The 16,468-nt window shown below is 50.1% G+C and overlaps 4 protein-coding genes across 4 annotated transcripts in view; 3 read left to right on the forward strand and 1 right to left on the reverse strand.

Moving 5' to 3' along the window:
• Positions 1-1,241, reverse strand: part of ETH_00018445 (uncharacterized protein) — a gene marked incomplete at both ends in the record, with an annotated part of 4,365 nt that extends 3,124 nt beyond the window's left edge. The window contains one exon of the mRNA XM_013377727.1: positions 1-1,241. This exon is cut by the window's left edge and continues 1,712 nt beyond it. Within this exon, the coding sequence (XP_013233181.1) occupies positions 1-1,241 (1,241 nt within the window).
• A 615-nt stretch (positions 1,242-1,856) lies between these two features.
• On the forward strand, positions 1,857-5,196 carry ETH_00018450 (uncharacterized protein; the record flags this gene model as incomplete). The annotated part of the gene is made up of 9 exons (XM_013377728.1): positions 1,857-2,507; positions 2,730-2,934; positions 3,236-3,360; positions 3,475-3,561; positions 3,761-3,802; positions 3,958-4,038; positions 4,272-4,325; positions 4,681-4,801; positions 5,081-5,196. 9 exons carry the CDS (start codon positions 1,857-1,859, stop codon positions 5,194-5,196), a joined length of 1,482 nt encoding a protein of 493 aa, XP_013233182.1.
• A 3,792-nt stretch (positions 5,197-8,988) lies between these two features.
• ETH_00018455 (uncharacterized protein) lies at positions 8,989-12,464 on the forward strand (the record flags this gene model as incomplete). The annotated part of the gene is made up of 5 exons (XM_013377729.1): positions 8,989-9,616; positions 9,913-10,300; positions 10,747-11,003; positions 11,458-11,606; positions 12,207-12,464. The coding sequence occupies 5 exons, from the start codon at positions 8,989-8,991 to the stop codon at positions 12,462-12,464; spliced, it is 1,680 nt and encodes a 559-aa protein (XP_013233183.1).
• A 321-nt stretch (positions 12,465-12,785) lies between these two features.
• Positions 12,786-16,062, forward strand: ETH_00018460 (uncharacterized protein; the record flags this gene model as incomplete). Its single annotated transcript, XM_013377730.1, has 7 exons — positions 12,786-13,287; positions 13,445-13,630; positions 13,794-14,066; positions 14,203-14,386; positions 14,810-15,120; positions 15,328-15,684; positions 15,890-16,062. The coding sequence occupies 7 exons, from the start codon at positions 12,786-12,788 to the stop codon at positions 16,060-16,062; spliced, it is 1,986 nt and encodes a 661-aa protein (XP_013233184.1).
• Between the last annotated feature and the right edge of the window lie 406 nt (positions 16,063-16,468).

Below are 16,468 nucleotides of genomic sequence, written 5' to 3' on the forward strand. Positions count from 1 at the left end.
GAGAGGCCAGGAGCTGCTGCTGCTGCTCCCGCTGCTGCTGCTGCTGCTGTCTCCGCCGCAGTTGCTGCTGCTGCCGTTGCTACTGTTACTTTTGCAGTTGCTGTTGCTGCTGCTGCTGCTGTGGCTGCAAGGTCCCCTGCTGCTACAGGAAAGGCAGTCACCGGCGATTCCTCAGCAGCAGCAGCAGCAAGAGCCGTAGTAGTAGCAGCAGCAGCAGCAACAGTAGCAGTGGCAGCAGCAGCCCAGCCACTTGGTGCACCACCTTTTGAAAAAGATGCTACAGCAGGTAGTGTTGCGTCTGCTGCTTCCGTTGTATCATCTGTTGCAGCTTCTGCTGCTGCTCCGGCTGCTGCTGCTCCTGCTACTACTGCTTCTGGTGCTGCTTCACCAGCAGCAGCAGCAGCTGCTGCTGTCCCATCTGCTGCCAATGGGACTTGTGCTGCAGCTGCTACTACTCCTGTCCCACCAGGCAGCAGCTGTTCGCCGCATGACTCTTCCTGCTGCAGCAGTTGCGGCCGCTGCTGCTCGTGCAGTGTTTGCTGCTGCTGCTGCTCCTGCTGCTTCACTTCTTGCTGCTGCTGTTGCTGCTCCTGCTGCATGCGGTAGCTCGCGTATGCTTTAATCGTAGTAACTCCCACCCAGGGAAGGTGCTCGACTGTGCGGCAGCTGATGATGCTGCTGCTGCTGCTGCGGCTGCTGCGGCTGCTGCTGCTGAACTCGCTGCAGGCGTCGCTCGCCCTGCTGCAGCAGCTCAATGCGGGCAAGCCTGCTGCTGCCACAGCTGCTGCTGCAGCAGCAGCTGCTGCTGCTGCGAGGGAATGCTGTAGAGAAGAGTCCTGCCCTTGGTGTTGCTGCTCCCGTATACTAGAGGTGGCAGCACCGCAGCAGCCCGTGCAATTGTTGCTGCTGCTGCTGACGAACGAATCGCTGCTAAATACATACTGCCGCTGCTGCTTCTGCTGCTGCGGTTCTTGATTCTGCTGCTGCAGCTGCAGATGCAGATGTTGCTGCTGCAGCTGCAGGTGCTGCTGCTGCTGCAGCTGCAGGTGCTGCTGGAGTTGCTGCTGCTGCTGAACCTTCAGATCTGTCTTGGCCAGCTTGCCCCCGAAGTCAATGTCTTGGTGTCGCTCGAATTCGTGCTGCAGTGCAATGCTGTGCTGATGCTGCTGATGCTGGAGCACGTGCTGCTGCTGCTGCTGCTGCAGCAGGAGCGGGCCCCAGGCAGCACAAGCCCGCGGCATTTTCAAGAGCAGCAGCACAGCTACTGCTGCAGTTTGCTGCTTCTTGTGGGTGTTAAGTCTTCTGTTCCACCGGTGTAAGCAATGCTAGTGTTGCTGCTGCTGCAACGACCCCACCCCTAGCCACCACCCCTACAGCGACAACGCTGCTGCTGTTGTTGCTGCTGCTGCAGCAAAAATTAAATGTAACCCTTAAATACTCCGCTTATTGCGTCTCAAAGAACTGGACAACTGGTGCTGCTGCTGTGCTTCTTTGTTTGTTGATGCCGCTGCTGCTGCTGCTGCCGATTGGCTGCAGCCGAACAGCCCCACCTGTTACAAATTTGCTGCTGCTGCTGCTCAAACCAGCAGCATTAGCAGCAACAAAAAAACGAAATTTCTATAAATTGAAGCCCGTGCTAGATTGTTGTCTCTCTTTGCAGCTAATCGGCTCTAAATTCCTCTGCTGCTGCTGCTGCCGCTGCCTCTGCTGCTGCTGCTGCTGCTGCTACGACTGCTGATCACCGTGTCTGAGCCCTGTGCAACAGCCTCAGCAGCTGCTAGCAATACCTGGCGTCAGCTCGTGTTGCAGCTTATCTGCTGCGCAACATGCTGCAGGATTAGCAGCAGGAAGCTATAATGGGGCCTCCTGGGACCAGCAGCTGCAGCAGCAGCCGCAGCTGCAGCAGCTGCAGCAGCTCCAGCCACAGGAATTACCTAATGCCGCTGCTGGCGCTGTTCGGTGTCGCAACTGTCATTCGCTATGTGCTGCACATTAGCGTAGCTGCGCCCAGCACTTTGCTGCTGGTGTACAGCAGCAGCAGCAACAGCAGAAGCAGCTTCACCGAGGCAATCGCAAGGGAAGAAGTCGGGCTCTCTCCTTTTGCTGCTGGGCTGTACACGCACCTGCCACCAGTGTTTGCGCTTTTAAAGACACTCACTGGCTGCAGCAGCAGCAGCGGCAGCAGCAGAAAAGGTAGCAGCAGCTGTGAATTCAAACTTTTCCTACTGCATTTGCTCGTAGACCTAGCAATTGCTGCGGCTCTTGCTGCAGCAGCAGCTTTCCTGCAGCAGCAGGATGCGGAGTCGTTGCAAGAGCCGGAGCAGCTGGAGCAGCAGCAGCTGCAGCAGGGAATGCAGCAGCAACGGCCTGCTGCGTTCATAGAGGAGCAGCAGAAAGAGCAGCAGCGGCAGCAGCAGCAGCAGCGAATAGTCAATGGTGGCCTCTTCTCGACGCGCTTTATAGCCCCTTGTCTTGCTGCTGCTTTCTTCCTTTTCCACCCATACACCGTCAGTCAGTTCTGCTGCTGCTGCAGCTGCTGCTGCAGCTGCTGCTGCAGCTGCTGCTGCAGCTGCTGCTGGACCCTGTCCATGCTACTGCTGCTGATGCTGTATCAGCTCGTTCCCATGCTGCTCATCGCCTGCAGCTGCTGTTGCTGCTGCTTCTTTTGTTCGGTGTCTTGCTGCTGCTGCTGTCGATGGCTGTGTCTGCTGCTGTCTCTGCTGCTGCAGTTGATTGGGGCGCTTGCTGTGTCTCTGCACCAAGTGCCGCTGCTGCTTCTGGCTGCTGCCATCGTAGCAGCTGCTGCTGCATCGAGGGCAGCAGCAGCAGCACACGCAGCAGCAGCAGCAGCCAAAACGGCACCGGAAAGGACAGCACCCGAGCAGCAGCAGCAGCAGGGGCTGCAGCAGCAGGCGCAGCGTTGCCTCAGCGCAGGTCAACTGAGGCTGAAAAGCCTGCTGCTGCGGCTTTGCTGCTGCTGCTGCTTTGCGCTGCTGCTGCTGCTTGGCCCCCCGCAAGCATTTGCTGCTGCGTTTGCCGTCGCAGCTGTCTCGAAATATGGGCTTCTTCCTTTGCCCCGTAAACCCTAAACCCTAATCCCTTAACCCTAAATCCTTAATTCTTTTCCTTCTGCTGCGGGGAGGGCGGGCTTGACGTGAGCAGCAAAAGTAAATAATAGGGTTAAGGGAAGCAGCAGCTAGGGTTAGGGTTTAGGGTTTGGGGTGTGTGACTGCAGCAGCAAAAGCAGCAGCAGCAAGTGCTGCTGCTGCAGTGGGGCGCGGCTTTGTCTTCCTTCTCGGGACAACAGCAGCAGCAGCATGCATCCTGAGCGCGGTTGCTGCTGCAGCAAAGTGGGATATGGTAAGCACAGCAGCACCAACAGCTGCTGCTGCACAGTAGCAGCAGCAGCAGCAACTGCTGCTGCTGCAGCAGCTGCAGCAGCAGCAAGTATTATTTTGCTGCGACTTTGCGCAGCATTTTCTGAGGGCTTGTTTCGCCCCACAGTGGCAGCTGGAGCCCATAGAGCCGGGCATGGGGGTTTCCTGGTACCTCCTCACCCTGGTAAACCCTAAACCCTAAACCCTAAACCCTAGCAGCAGACTACCACCAAGCAGCAGCCCCCAGCGGATTTCCTGAGCGCTTGAGCCAAACCCGGGCTTCTCTCTAACCCTACGGAGGCCTTTGTCCGTCGGCCCAAAACTTGTGCCTAAACCCTAAACCCTAAACCCTAAACCCTCGTGCTGCTGTGGGTGATTTTCAGGTCTTCGATCGCTACCGTTCCATCTACGTGTTTGCCTTCCAGGTGCGGGTTGAAATTTAGGGTTTAGGGTTTAGGGTTTAGGGTTTGGGCTCTCGGGTTTGTTTCATTGGGGTGAATAGCCCCTCTCATTCTGCGTCCAGATTCAGGCCTAGGGTTTAGGGTTTAGGGTTTAGGGTTTAGGGTTTGGCTTTGCTCAGGCTCTTTCGTTTGTGCTAGCAGTGCCTCTTGCGCTAGGGTTTGTGGGAAACCCTCTGGCTCACTGCCAGGCAGTTGTTGCGGTGAATGTTTGCTTCTGAACCCTAGCTCTAAACCCTAAACCCTAATTCCAAACCCTAAACCCTAATTCTGATCTCAAGGCCCAGCACGCAGCCTCAAGCTGTAGCCCTAGCTACCAACCCCAGCTCTAAACCTAAAAGTGGTTCAAAACACTAAACCCTAGCGCTTAGCCCTAAAGGGTTTTCTAAACCCTAAACCCTAGCTCGGGTTTAGGGTTTGTGTGCTGCTTCTTCAGTTAATGGTCCTTTTCCAGCAGAGCCCGAGCCTTACGGACTTTGCCTTCCTCCAGGTACTCCCTGCTGCTGCTTTCGCTGCTGCTGCTGCTGCTGTCGCTGCTGCTCTCGCTGGTGGTGCTTTCGCTGCTGCTGCTGCTGCTGCAGCTGCTGTCTCTTGGTGGTTAAGTGTTTTAGGTTTTCCTCGCTTTTCACTGGCGGAGTCTTTACCAGCGTGTCGCCTTTTCGAAGCTAGTAAAACCCTCATACCTGCTGCTGCTGCTGCTGCTGCTGCATACAATGTTGCTGCTGCCATATGCACTGCTGCTGTTGCCGCTGCTTCTACTGCCGCATGGACTGCTGCTGCTGCTGCTGCATGGACTGCTGCTGCTGCATGGACTGCTGCTGCTGCATGCACCGCTGCTGCTGCAGGTCGGGATAACAGCCTTAGTTGCTGCTTTAATTCCAATTGGTTTTTCCCTGTGGATAGACAGGGGATCTTCTCCCCCCAACGTCGCCTACGCGTTGCAGTCGCTGCACCATATGTTCTCATGTAAGCAGCAGCAGCAGCAGCAACAGCAGCAGGAGTAACAGCAGCAGCAACTGTAGGAGCAGCAGCAGCACTAGGAGCAGCAGCGGCAGTAGGAACAGTAGCAGCAGGAGGAGTAGCAGCGCTAGCAGCAGTAACTAGACTTGCTAGCAGGTGCCAACACAGTCCATGCACTGCAGCCGCTGCACTGCCCATGGGCGCTGGAGCAGCAGCAGCAACAGCAACGACAGCAGCAGCAGCAGCACGTGCACAAGTGGACTTGGCTATCTGTTTTTGCTGCAGGTCTGCTTGTGGGAGAAACCCTGCGCGTTGCAGTGCAGAGGCAGCAGCGCTACGAGCAGCAGCAGCTGGTGCAGCAGCAGCTGCTCCAGCAGCAGCAGAAGCAGAAGCTTCTGTAGCAGAAGCAGCGGCAGCAAGCAGCTTCATAGTAAACAGCTACTCAAGGGGCATAACTGCAGCAGCAGCAGCAGCCAAAATTGCCGCTGCTGCACCGCCTCAAACAGCTATTTAGTTTTGAATTTTTGTTCGTTTTAGGCCAGTGTCTGCACGGCTCGGGTGTATATACACTCCACGGCCGTGCGCTCGAAAGCCACAAAATCACTCTTGCAATCTTTAGCCAATAAAAAGTAAATCGAGACAAACAAAGACACAAGACACATAAGGAGAAGCAAATGAAAAAAAGAAAAAAAGCAACTCGAGATAAGAGAAACAAATGCAAAGAGAAAAGGAGAAAAATACAAGTAGCAGCAAACGGAGGTTCCAAGTATGCGGACGCACCGAACTGCTGCTGCAATAATAACAGTACCAGATTCAGCAGCAGCATCAGCAGCAGCAGAAGCAGCGGCAGCAGCGACAGCAGCAACAATTGCTGTTGCCTGCAGCTGCGGCAGATCCAGCGAGGCATTTCGCTAATGCAAGAAGCATCAAAACCACTTTTCTGCGGCTAAGCCAATAGTTGGAGTAGAATCCAGAAAAATACAAAAACCTCTTCAATTTATTTTAATTAACTACGTTTTTGTACTAATTGAGCTGATCTTGGATGAGGAAAAACGCAGAAGATGCGCCTTATGCCCGCGCATTTCCGCTGGCCTCTAATGAGCTGCGAAGAACTATAAAGCCGCTGTGGCCCACTGCCGTTCTTAATTCCATTCATTTCGTTGAGTTGATTTTGTAAAAAGAAGTGCAAATGGCCTTCTTGCATGCACTTGAGATTGTCAGGCTGCAGCGAGCAGCTTTTTCATAAAGGTTTCATGCGAGATCGCCAGCAAAGTACCTATGGGATCATCTGCGGGTGGTGCTGGGCCAGCTGCAATTCCGAAAGCAAGTATTTGCGAAGCTGCAAATTAATTGATTAAGAGAATGGTATATTTAATTCCCTCTTTTTTCAGCCATTTTGCTTGGCAAGTTCGCCGGCAGTTCAAGAAACAGAAGCACATAGTTGAAAAGTAGTGAGTGTCCAAGATGCTCTTTATTTTTCTTGACTTCCCTCCGCGCTGTATTCAAAATTTTAAACTATTGTAAATATGCTTGGAGCGAACTGTACACTTCTTTGCGCTTGATCTCTGGAAAGATGCTTCGCCCTTATGTCAAGTTTGACTCGCACTTACACCAAATCTGAAGGCAGGAGTGGCAGTGTGTTCTCCCCAAATTCAAAATGACATTTTCGGCGCTGTGGCTTCTAATTACCCTTTTGCTTAAAATAAGTAGCTTTGGCCGAGCACAGAGTCACCGCTTTCGGAGTCACTTCCCACTAATATTTATTTATCCCAATCACAAAATGATTTTACGAAAATCCTCTTTACCATGGCATTTCACTCTCACTGCCTGCAATTAAGTGGGCATATCCTTGCCACTTTACTTTTCATGTTTCCCTGCTTGCGCCATATTTGCCTACCGTTGCAAAATTTCCAAAAAGCCCTTTTTTGGCTAATTTCCAGTGCCAGGAGCCCAACTGGCAACTTTGAAGTTGAATAGATTCTTAGATCACGGCGGTACGGCGAAGGCATGAACTAACCTGCGAAATGAAAGGGAACTTCTGAAAACCACCATATGTGAAAGACTGATTAGCAAATTATCAATATTTTTGCATTACTATTAACACTAAGGCGGCACATGCATAGACAATCAGCTGTTACTGCGTAAGCTTCTTTCTTAGCTGTTTGGCGTTATCTGCAGTGCGCAGCACTACAGTGTACAGCATTAATGGCCTTCACGGTGATATATATCAGGGCATGCAATCTAAAATACTAAATAAGACCAGAAACACTTAACGGGACCTAGTTTTCAAGCGTAAAACTTGATACATTATGCAGTTGGACCCAGGGGTTGGACTGGAAAGAAGCACAAAAGCACTGCAATTAGTCGTGAGTCATTCGCAGACATAAAAGCATTGGGGAAAAATAGATGTTTTCCAAAAACGGGGCTCTATGTCGCGGCTTTTAGAACCTTTCTGGGTTTTAGCATATCCTTCAGTGAGTAGTGATGCTGAGAAACTTGAATTCAGAGCAAAAGAGAAGTATAGCGGTCAAGTTAAGCTTAGCTCATTCCTCGGTGTGCTCTGCAGCTTGCTACAGATTTAGAATATCATGATCCAATAAAGCCACAGTGAGCAGCACGGCAATGCAGGAAGCGGGAAAAATCCGAAGGAAAATAGATGCATGCACTTGGTAAATAGGCCGACGACGATTTGGCAATTAAGCTGACAGTGACTCCATTTGGACCCTTTCGACACATGAATGGTGTTTTTCTTAAGCTGTATCGTGTATGAATTTAGTTAGGAAGGACTAGAGAGGCATATAGGAGCAGTGCTGGGCTTAACTCACTGCAGCAGGGAAGCAAAATCTCGACAGGCCGACGATGCCAACTCTTGCGCCCCTTTAAGAGGCCTGAATTGCCGCTACGAGGATTTGCAAAACAAATTATGGCGAATTTGGTGTATGCAGGATTATGTGAAACCTTCTTTCTGGAGAAAAACTGCAGAGTTGCTTGTTCTTGGCCGCTGCTGATTGTCCAAGTTGCGGGGGGGTTTTGCACTCTACCTTCTTCCAGGAGAGATCGTTTGACCTTTTATACTGCTGTCTTGTAAAGCCCTAAAGACGCTTCAAAGATTGAAACTAAATGGCTCCTTTGTTATTTCAAAATTCAGTGTTCTATTATCACTCTCTTGGCTGACGGTTGGATCTGCTAGAAAACTCAAGTGTAGGCATCCTAGTAGAACGTACAAACCACCCAACACATGCATCTCAAATGCAGCAAAACTATGCTGCTGTTTCAGAGTCTTTTTATCTCCTCTATTTCCTCACCAGTTGCAGTCTGTGGGGGGCCGGGGCTCTAGACACCCCCAAGAACGGAGCAAATGAGTCAAGGATTGAGCTGAACTCCCTAGTGTAGCATCAGCACTACAAAGTGGATAGCTGAGGATAAGAACTGAAGCCCTTAAAAGGGGTAGAGGCTTTCAAAGGGAAAACTGAAACGTCTTCAGTACAGATTTATCGAGCTCAGCTAGCGAACGGCAAGGAACAGGGTTTTGCGTCTAGACACCAAGTCTAAAGTGGAAGAATGGCAGCATTTGTTTTCGAAAATCTTTGAAATCTCCAGGCTATTTGCCTTTTTAAGCCCAAGTGGTAAAAACCTGTGCAGTGCTCAGAGGTGTGCGTCCATGTCGTCAGCAGCCCTGAAACTTCAGCTGAGTGTTAAGGCTGAGTGTCTAGGGGTTAGAGATTTTAGATTGCGACAAATGCCTTTCTATATTTTGTCTTTTTGCTCCAAACGAGAGAATTTCCAGAGAAAAGGGGGAAGCAGCAGCAGCAGCCGCCAACCCCAGCTGCTAAGCAGCAAGCTCTAACCCTTGAAATGGCACGCGGTAGGCTCTGGTTGCCAAGCTGGCCTCGTGGAAGTTGCTGCTGCAGCAGAAGCTGCTGGTGTCTGTCGTTGCTGCTTGATATTTGCCTGACCTTTTGTTTTTCCAGTGAATAAAGAGTTTAGGGTTCACAGCTTTCGCTGAAGATTTCAGGGAGCTCGAGACCCTGTGCAGCGGATTGCTCGAGCCGCACGGCTGTCGCCTTCCGGAACGGTCACGGGTTCAAGTCTAGGGCTTAGAGTCTAAGGCCTAGGGCTTAGAATCAAATCTTTCTCTATTTTTACAAGATTTTAGGACTTAAGATGTGACACGGGAGCAAACAACAGTCGATATGGTGTCCCTTTCTCCCGTCCCCTCCGCCGCCGCCTCCAGAGCAAGCTGGACCACTGGTGCGCAGCCGCGGCAGCAGCGAAGCCAGCAGCAGCAACAAATCCAGCAGCAGCAGCAGCTTCAACACCCAGCACAGAAACACCGATGGCAGCAGCAGCAGCAGCAGTGGCAGCAGGACGCTGCGCCGGCCCCAGCGGTTCCTAGACACAGTTACACGCAACAGCAGCACCAGCAGCAGCAGCATCAAGAAGAGCAGCAGCAAAAGCAGCAGAGAAGCAGAGGCAGCCGATTTACTGGCCGCCGGGCTCCTCTGCGTTTCGCTGCACTATCTCTGGTCTGGTTCTTCTGCTGCAGCAGCAGCAGCGATAGTACCGCCGCAGCAGCACCAGCACCGCCAGCAGCAGCAGCAACAATTCCTGTCGAACTTTTCTCAGCCAAAGCCTCCCAACATCTTCGTTTTGTCTTTCCTCACCGCGCACTATCTCTCCAAGAGCCAGCTGTGTCGCAAAATGCCGAAAGTGAAAAAGTCTTGGTGGATGCAGAGGCAGCAAATGCAGCAGATACCCCGGTGGCTCTGCTGCAGCAGCACAAAACCCCAGTAGAAGCTGCATTGCAAGAAGTGACCAAAAGTAAAGCACTGGCCCTGAACACAAATCCTTTATTTCCAACTTAGGGCCTCAATGAGAGTCAGAGTCAATGAGACACTCACAGATAATTCCTCTGGCTTCAGTAAGGGTCTAGGAACTTATATAAAAAGTCTCATGCTCAGGGTTTAGGGTTTAGGGCTTGGCGTTAGGCTGAATATATCCTGGAGCAACAACCACACTCTTGCGCTTCTGTGGCCAGCCTTCAGTGTCTAGGGTTTGAGTTCAGCAGTTAGGGTTTAGGGTTTATAATTAGGGAAATGCTTTTGTCTTTTTTGCAGCTTTCACGCCGCTGCTGCAGCACTTGCCTGGGCGGGTGACGGTGGGTGCAACAGCAGCAGTAGAAGCAGCAACAGCAGCAGCTGCTGCTGATCGGATCTCTCTGGCTCTGTCTCTGCCTCTTTGTCTTTTGAACTTTGGTGAGTTAAACACCAGGATAGGGGCGGGCTCCTTTGGCGAGGTGTTTCCTTTCGCAAAGGGGCCCCTAGAGGGGGGCCCCTGCAGGGAGATGCTGGCAGCAGCAATGGCAGCAGCAGCAGAAGGAACGCAGGGGAAATATGGAGTCAAAATATTCAGAAATGAAGCAATTGTGCATTCTTTGGAGGCGGCAATGGCAGGACGCACAAGCTACACGCCCGCAGCACTCAACAATGCACAAAAAGTGATCCGGTAAGCAGCTGACTCAAGGCCTATCTAGTTAGCTAGCTAGCTAGCTAGGTAGCTAGCTAGCTAGCTAGGTAGCTAGCTAGCTAGCTAGGTAGCTAGCTAGCTGGGTAGCTAGCTAGCTAGCTAGCTACGCATGGTGGACAAGCAGGCAGGCAGCCAAATAAACTGGACTAAGCATCTCAGGTCTCTAGACAGCTAGCTAGGTTTTCAGTTGGGCTGGCGAAGAGCTAGCGAACTGCCTTACAGCTGCCTATGGGCTAATAGCTGCATGGCTAGTCAGCTAGCTGTTAGCGGCACAAAGCTACTCAGATGAGCCATCAGCTAGCTAGCCACCCAAATATCTAGATGGCTAGCTGCATCTGCAGCGCATGTTTCCCTTTGCTGGCTTTTGAATTGAAAATCATGAACATCAGCCTGTATTTTTTTAATTTTTTGCCTTAATTTTTCAGAAGCATAGATCTAAGCGACGGGCTGCTGCGGTCAGCCATTCAGGAAGCACTGGGGTCCGAGTCACCAATAGCTCAGCTTCAGCAGCTGCAGCAGCAGCAGCTGTCCGGTGCTGCCTTCGTCGCTAACCACAGAAGCATTGAAGCAGCAATCAATGCCAACTTGTACCTTGGGGATCTTAAGCTGACTGGGCTAATCCTACACAGAGTTCTTGAAGTGATAAAAACGATGCACCCAACATTGTACAAATCCATTGAAGGTAAACATGAACACAAAGTGTATTTAAACGAAGCATATTTTAGCGTATATGTGCTTACACGAGTTTTATTCGTACTTGTATAATAAAGTCCTGATTGCCGCTGCTGCTACTGTTCTAACAAGATGCTACTTCCGCTGTTGCGTACAGCTGTTGCTGCTGCTACTGCTGCTGGTGCTACTACTGCTGCTGCTGCTGTTTCTGAAGCATGCTGCAATTGATGTTGTTGCCATACGTGGATGCTTTTATTGCTGCTCACAGTTGCCTTTGTCAATGCATGTTAGTGTTCGGTTGGAGCAGGCGGGCTTGGGGAAGAGCGCTAGTTTTGCAACACCAGCTAGCTGCTGTTAGTGCTGCAGCTGCTGCAGCTGCTGCAACAAGCTGCGGCAGCTGGTGCTTATTCTTTTGCTTCCTTTTGCTCACAATTTGACAGTGAGGTATTTGTTTGTCTCTGCAGGCGCATCTCCTGGAGATAAGGCTTCTCTTCTTGCTGCTGCTGGAGAGAAGTTTGGCTGGGCCGTTCCTTTTGGTCGAGTTTTGGTCAAAGACAAGAACGGAAGACAACTTTGGGGGCTTCTTCTCAAGATTTATGATGGAGATATAGACGTCAGGCTGCCGCTGCTGTTGCTGTCGTAGATAGATGCTGCTGCTCCTGCTGCAACTGCCGCTGGAGATGACTGCTGCTGCTGTAGGTGGCTGCGGCTGCTGTAGGTAGCCGCTGCTGCTGTGGGTAGCTGCTGTTCCAGGAAGCGCTGTCAATGCTGGTCACGGCGGTGGCAAAGATGCTGCTGCTGCTGTCATCTGCGGGTGGCAGTGGTGGTGCTGCTGCAGTTGCTGTTTCTGCTGCTGTTGCTTTTTGTCTGGCTGCTTCTTTTTGAGTACTTGGATTGTCCACTTCTGCTGACTAATGTTGTCTTTCGTGCAGCTTTTGCATAGATTAACCGCTTGTCTTTCCTTGTCCTATCTCTTTACTTCAAAGTGTTTCTTTTTTTGTCTTCAATCTATGCCTCACATTCTTTGTGGGACTGTTTCTCTCTTCTGTTGGCAAAACCTTCTAACAATTCCTTTTCTTCGCTTTGTGGCTTCCTTCTTTTTCGCTTGCTTTTACTTAATTTCTTATGCTTTTCTTCTTTGTGTTGTTCTATCATTCGTGCATCTTTTCTTTTTCCTAAAGTGGAAGGACTTCTCATTTATTTATTTGCTCAGGTGCGCATCAGCTTAAAAGATGATGGGTCCAAGTTGGATGTGTGGAGCGAGCCAGCGGGAGCACCAAAAGGGGCAGCAGCAAAGACACCAGCAGCAGCAAGGAACGCGTATCTGAAGAAGGTAGCAAATGACCGGAATTCTCTTCTTTCTGTCTCCGCCAAAATGTTGAGTCCTATTGTTTACATGCACAACTATTTCTCCTTTGGGCATTTCGACATTAAGCCTGCCAATATGCTCTTCGAGAAAAATCACGAGTAAGAAGCCCTGAAGCCAAAAAATAAACAACAGAATGTCCACTAAACCCTATATCCGTAGGCTGCCCCGATTTGCTTTTGCTTCAAGTTCTAGTTCTTGCACATTATGAAACGTTAAACCTTAATTATGAGCCCAAGATCCTAGATCTTGCACCCATGCCTAATTGCGTAAACTAAGGACCACAATATCTATTTATATCGAAGCTCCTGAAGCACAAAGCTTCCTGCAATCCCTTATGAAGGCTCTTTTTAACACCACAAGTATTCTTTAGCCCCGGATCTCTGCTTGTTGTTCAGCACAAACATTGTTGTCACCGACTTTGGCATGGTGGCTGAGCTGGGGCAGACAGTTCCGTTCAGAGGCACCGTTCCCTTCTTAGCGCCGGAAATGGAAAAGGAAAAAGAACCTCCTAGCCCCTCTAAGGCTGAGACCCCAGGGAGCATGGCAGTTCCAAGACGGCGAAGTTCGCTGCGACTTCGCGCGCTTCCTGCCCACGACGTTTTCGCCTTGGGACTGACCCTGGCTTCTGTCTGGTTCATGTCTGCCAGCTCCGCTGTCACCTTTTTGTGGGTTGACAGATGCATTAGACCCTATTTGCTGCCTGGAGTTCGCTTTACTTTCGATACCCTTAGAAGCGACGTGGGTCCTCAGGTGTACACGAGCCACGTGCGCAGACACCTCAGCCGCTGCATGAGTCCCGGAGGCAAAGTGGATAAGTTGTACTTGCCAAGTATGCCTCTCCTCGCCAAACTTAAAATAAAACAAATGACGGAGAGCAACCATCTCATCAGAATCTCTGCCAGCAACGCTTTCGCATTCATAGCAGGTAAGCACAAGACCAATGGTCTCGCTGCTGTTATTTTCGCTGCTAGCAACACCAACCCCACTAGGAGGGGCAGCGACAACAGCAGCAGCAGCAACACCCCTGCCAGTGGCAGCAGCAACCATCTATTGCTTCATTTATGTGCTTCTTGTTTCTTCAGTGGCCCATGCCTTGGAAAAAGTGCGGGACCGGCCGCCTGAGGAGGCGCAGCAGCTGCTGCGGCAGGCTGAGGGAACTGTCCTTCTGCGTCTTTCTCTTTCCAAAGCAGGAGGAGACAGAATTCAAGTGGGAACTGTCAAAGGGAAGCAGCAGATTACGGACACACTGAGAGCGTTGCTGGAACTAGGTATGCGCGGCGTTCTGCTGTTGCTGCTGCTCCTGCAGCAATACCAACAACATCTGCAGCAACAGTGCTGCATTAGTTATTCTCCCCACTAACAGCATTATATAATATGTAGCAGCAAAGATAGCTGCTGGATGAAGAGCATTTGCTGTTATTGCTGCTGCAGCATCTTGGAGTCCGCTCCGGGAGGCCGTGGAATCAGTTGTGGCGCCAGTCGCAGAGGATGCAGCTGTGCAACTTGCCAAACTGCCGGAAGCAGCAGCAGCAGAAGTGACAGAAGCACAGGACAAGCTGCAGCAGCTGCTGCAGTGGCCGCAGTTGCAGCAGCAAGAAGGACAAATGAAAGACAAAACCTATGCTGACTTAATTGATGCAGTTCTTGGGGTGGACTTGGAGGGACTAAATGCATTAACGCAGCAAGAAATTACAAACCGAAAGTGTAAATCACAAGAACTAAACTTATAATGCGAATGCCTCCTGCCACACACAACCACTGGCTTTGAAGGCCTTCTTGCCCCACACTCTAGGAGACAAATATTGATCTTTTTCTTTTGTATTTATCTTGTTTGCTGCAGTGTCTGTTGTTAACGTGTCAATCGCAAAATCCGCGCAGGAGTATATACAGCAGCAGCTAGACATCGACCCTTACACCCAGCTAATAGAGGAAACGCCAGCAGAACAGGCTGTTACAATTATTTTAAAGTCTGTGGGGATCAAGGATGAAGGAGAGAGCGAAATACTAACGTACTTTAAAGAGAGGTGAGACAACGGGTTGTTTGTTCTTGATTTTAGTCTCAATCCTTTGTCATTTTTTGTCAGTCTTTTGTCATTCGCTTTCTGGTTGGATAAGCCTCAACCTAAGCCTCTATCGCCTTCTTCCTCCTTTGATGTTTCTCTTTTTTGTTTCTCGTCCTTGTCTGGCTATTTTTCGTTTTGATTATTACTCCCTTTTTATTTCATTTTGGTTTCAGACGTCGCTCCTGGCCACGCTGTTTGTCACCCTCTAGAAAATACCTCAGTAGAGCTCCTTTCGTTTATTCTTGCCTTTGTACTGTTTTACTGCGCTTTCATGTTACAAAAGCTCTCTCTAACTTTTTGCTTAATCCTTGTCATTTTTGTCCTTGATGGGTTCTTCGTCTTGTCTCAATTTAGTTTCACTTTGCCCTAATTGCCTCTTTTCAGGGTCTTTGCTTCTTATGTTGCTTGGGCCTCTGCTGACCGTCTGGTCCGCCTGGCAGTGCGCCGCTGCGCCTCCACGGACCCTGCTGGGGTGTCTGTACACCAGAAGTACACTGCGGGAGAGGTTGTGGATGCAGAAGAACAGCAGCAGGCGCGGCGTTGTGTGTGGGGCCAAGTGACGCAAATAACTAATGAAACTCACTACGGCTTGCCTTGGGGTGTCTCAGCAGCTCTCTCTGATTTCGGGTCTCCAGAAGAGCAGGTTTCTGCAGTTGTACGAGATGTCTTCACTCCTCTTCACATGCAATCAGCGTGTAAGCATCCTCTGTCCTTTTACATATCGCCTCTTTCCCTGTCTCCCTGTATTCCTGTGGTTGAACCGTTCTTTACTTTGCCGTTACATTTGTCGCTTCCGCTTCAGCACTTCGGTGTTTTTCTATCTCTTCCTGTCTCCATCGACAGTCTATCTCTGATGCACAAAAACTTGGAACTATTCGCTTTTGTTTTTGCTGCTGCTGCAGGGCAAACGGAAAACGCTCTGTCTTTGCTGCAGGTGCAAGTGGCCCGCGCTGTATCTCGTTTGTGCGCTGTTTCTATTGCCGTTACTTCGTCAGAAAAACCACCGGCAGCAGCAGCAGCAACAGCATTGCCTGAGGCTGCCAATCTGCGGAGTATGTATAGAACAGTACTGATGGAGATGCAAAAGGACTTTATTGTCCCGTTTGCCTTTGGTTACGAGCAAGAAAGGCCAGAATATACGGAAGTTTTGTTTAACTTATCTCTCTTGGAATTTAAAAAAGCAATTATCTTTGCTGCCGCGAAGAAGCAATTGAGTGTCGTCGCCCAGGAGACACTGCAGGCCATGGGAACAAAACAGAGTACGCAAACCTATCTGTATTGGCCTTGTTCCCGTTTTTTTCCCTTGCTTCATGTTTGTTTCCCACCATAACCTCATGCGCACCTTTTCTTTCTTTGTAGCTTTCTCTCCCTGCGTGCATGCATACAAGTAAGCTGCTTTCCACGCGTTAGCTTCATATACCTTGTGTGTTGTGCTGCTGTTGCTGCTGCTGCTTTTGTGTGAAGGATCCTTAGCGACGCTGTCTACTTTGCTGCCTCTGCTGCCTGAATCCATCCTTACGTGGCAGCGCTATGCATCAGATGCAAATGAGGCTCAGAAGGTGATAAACGAGACAGTGGAAAATGAAATAAAAGCGATCAAGACCCCACAGCGTGCGCTCAGTCTCACAAGCAGCTGAAACGCCCAGTAGACTTACTGGGCAAGCCTGCATTTGTGCAAAATGGAACATTCATTTTGGGCTGCCAATGTGCGATTCTTTAGGTGTATTTGTCCCATAGTGATTTTATTTCATACCCATACATGTGAACACACAATCGCTTGTTTACCTGTACTCACATAAATGTGTATATATATATATTATTCACAACGTGTTTATACTGTCGCTCATAATACGCAAATTGCATTTCTATATTCTTTTGTACGTATAACTACATACTGAGAGATGTAAGAATCTTGCATGTGCACACATACACGTATAATACATCAACAATTGCACACACACGTATGAGACTACAAATATCTGAACACAAATACTATCATGAATGCGTATATAGAGCTATTTTGCACTTTTATGCTGCAGCTAG

Source organism: Eimeria tenella, genomic scaffold (assembly GCF_000499545.2).
Source record: "Eimeria tenella Houghton genomic scaffold, Eth_scaff61, whole genome shotgun sequence".
NCBI lineage: Eukaryota > Apicomplexa > Conoidasida > Eucoccidiorida > Eimeriidae > Eimeria > Eimeria tenella.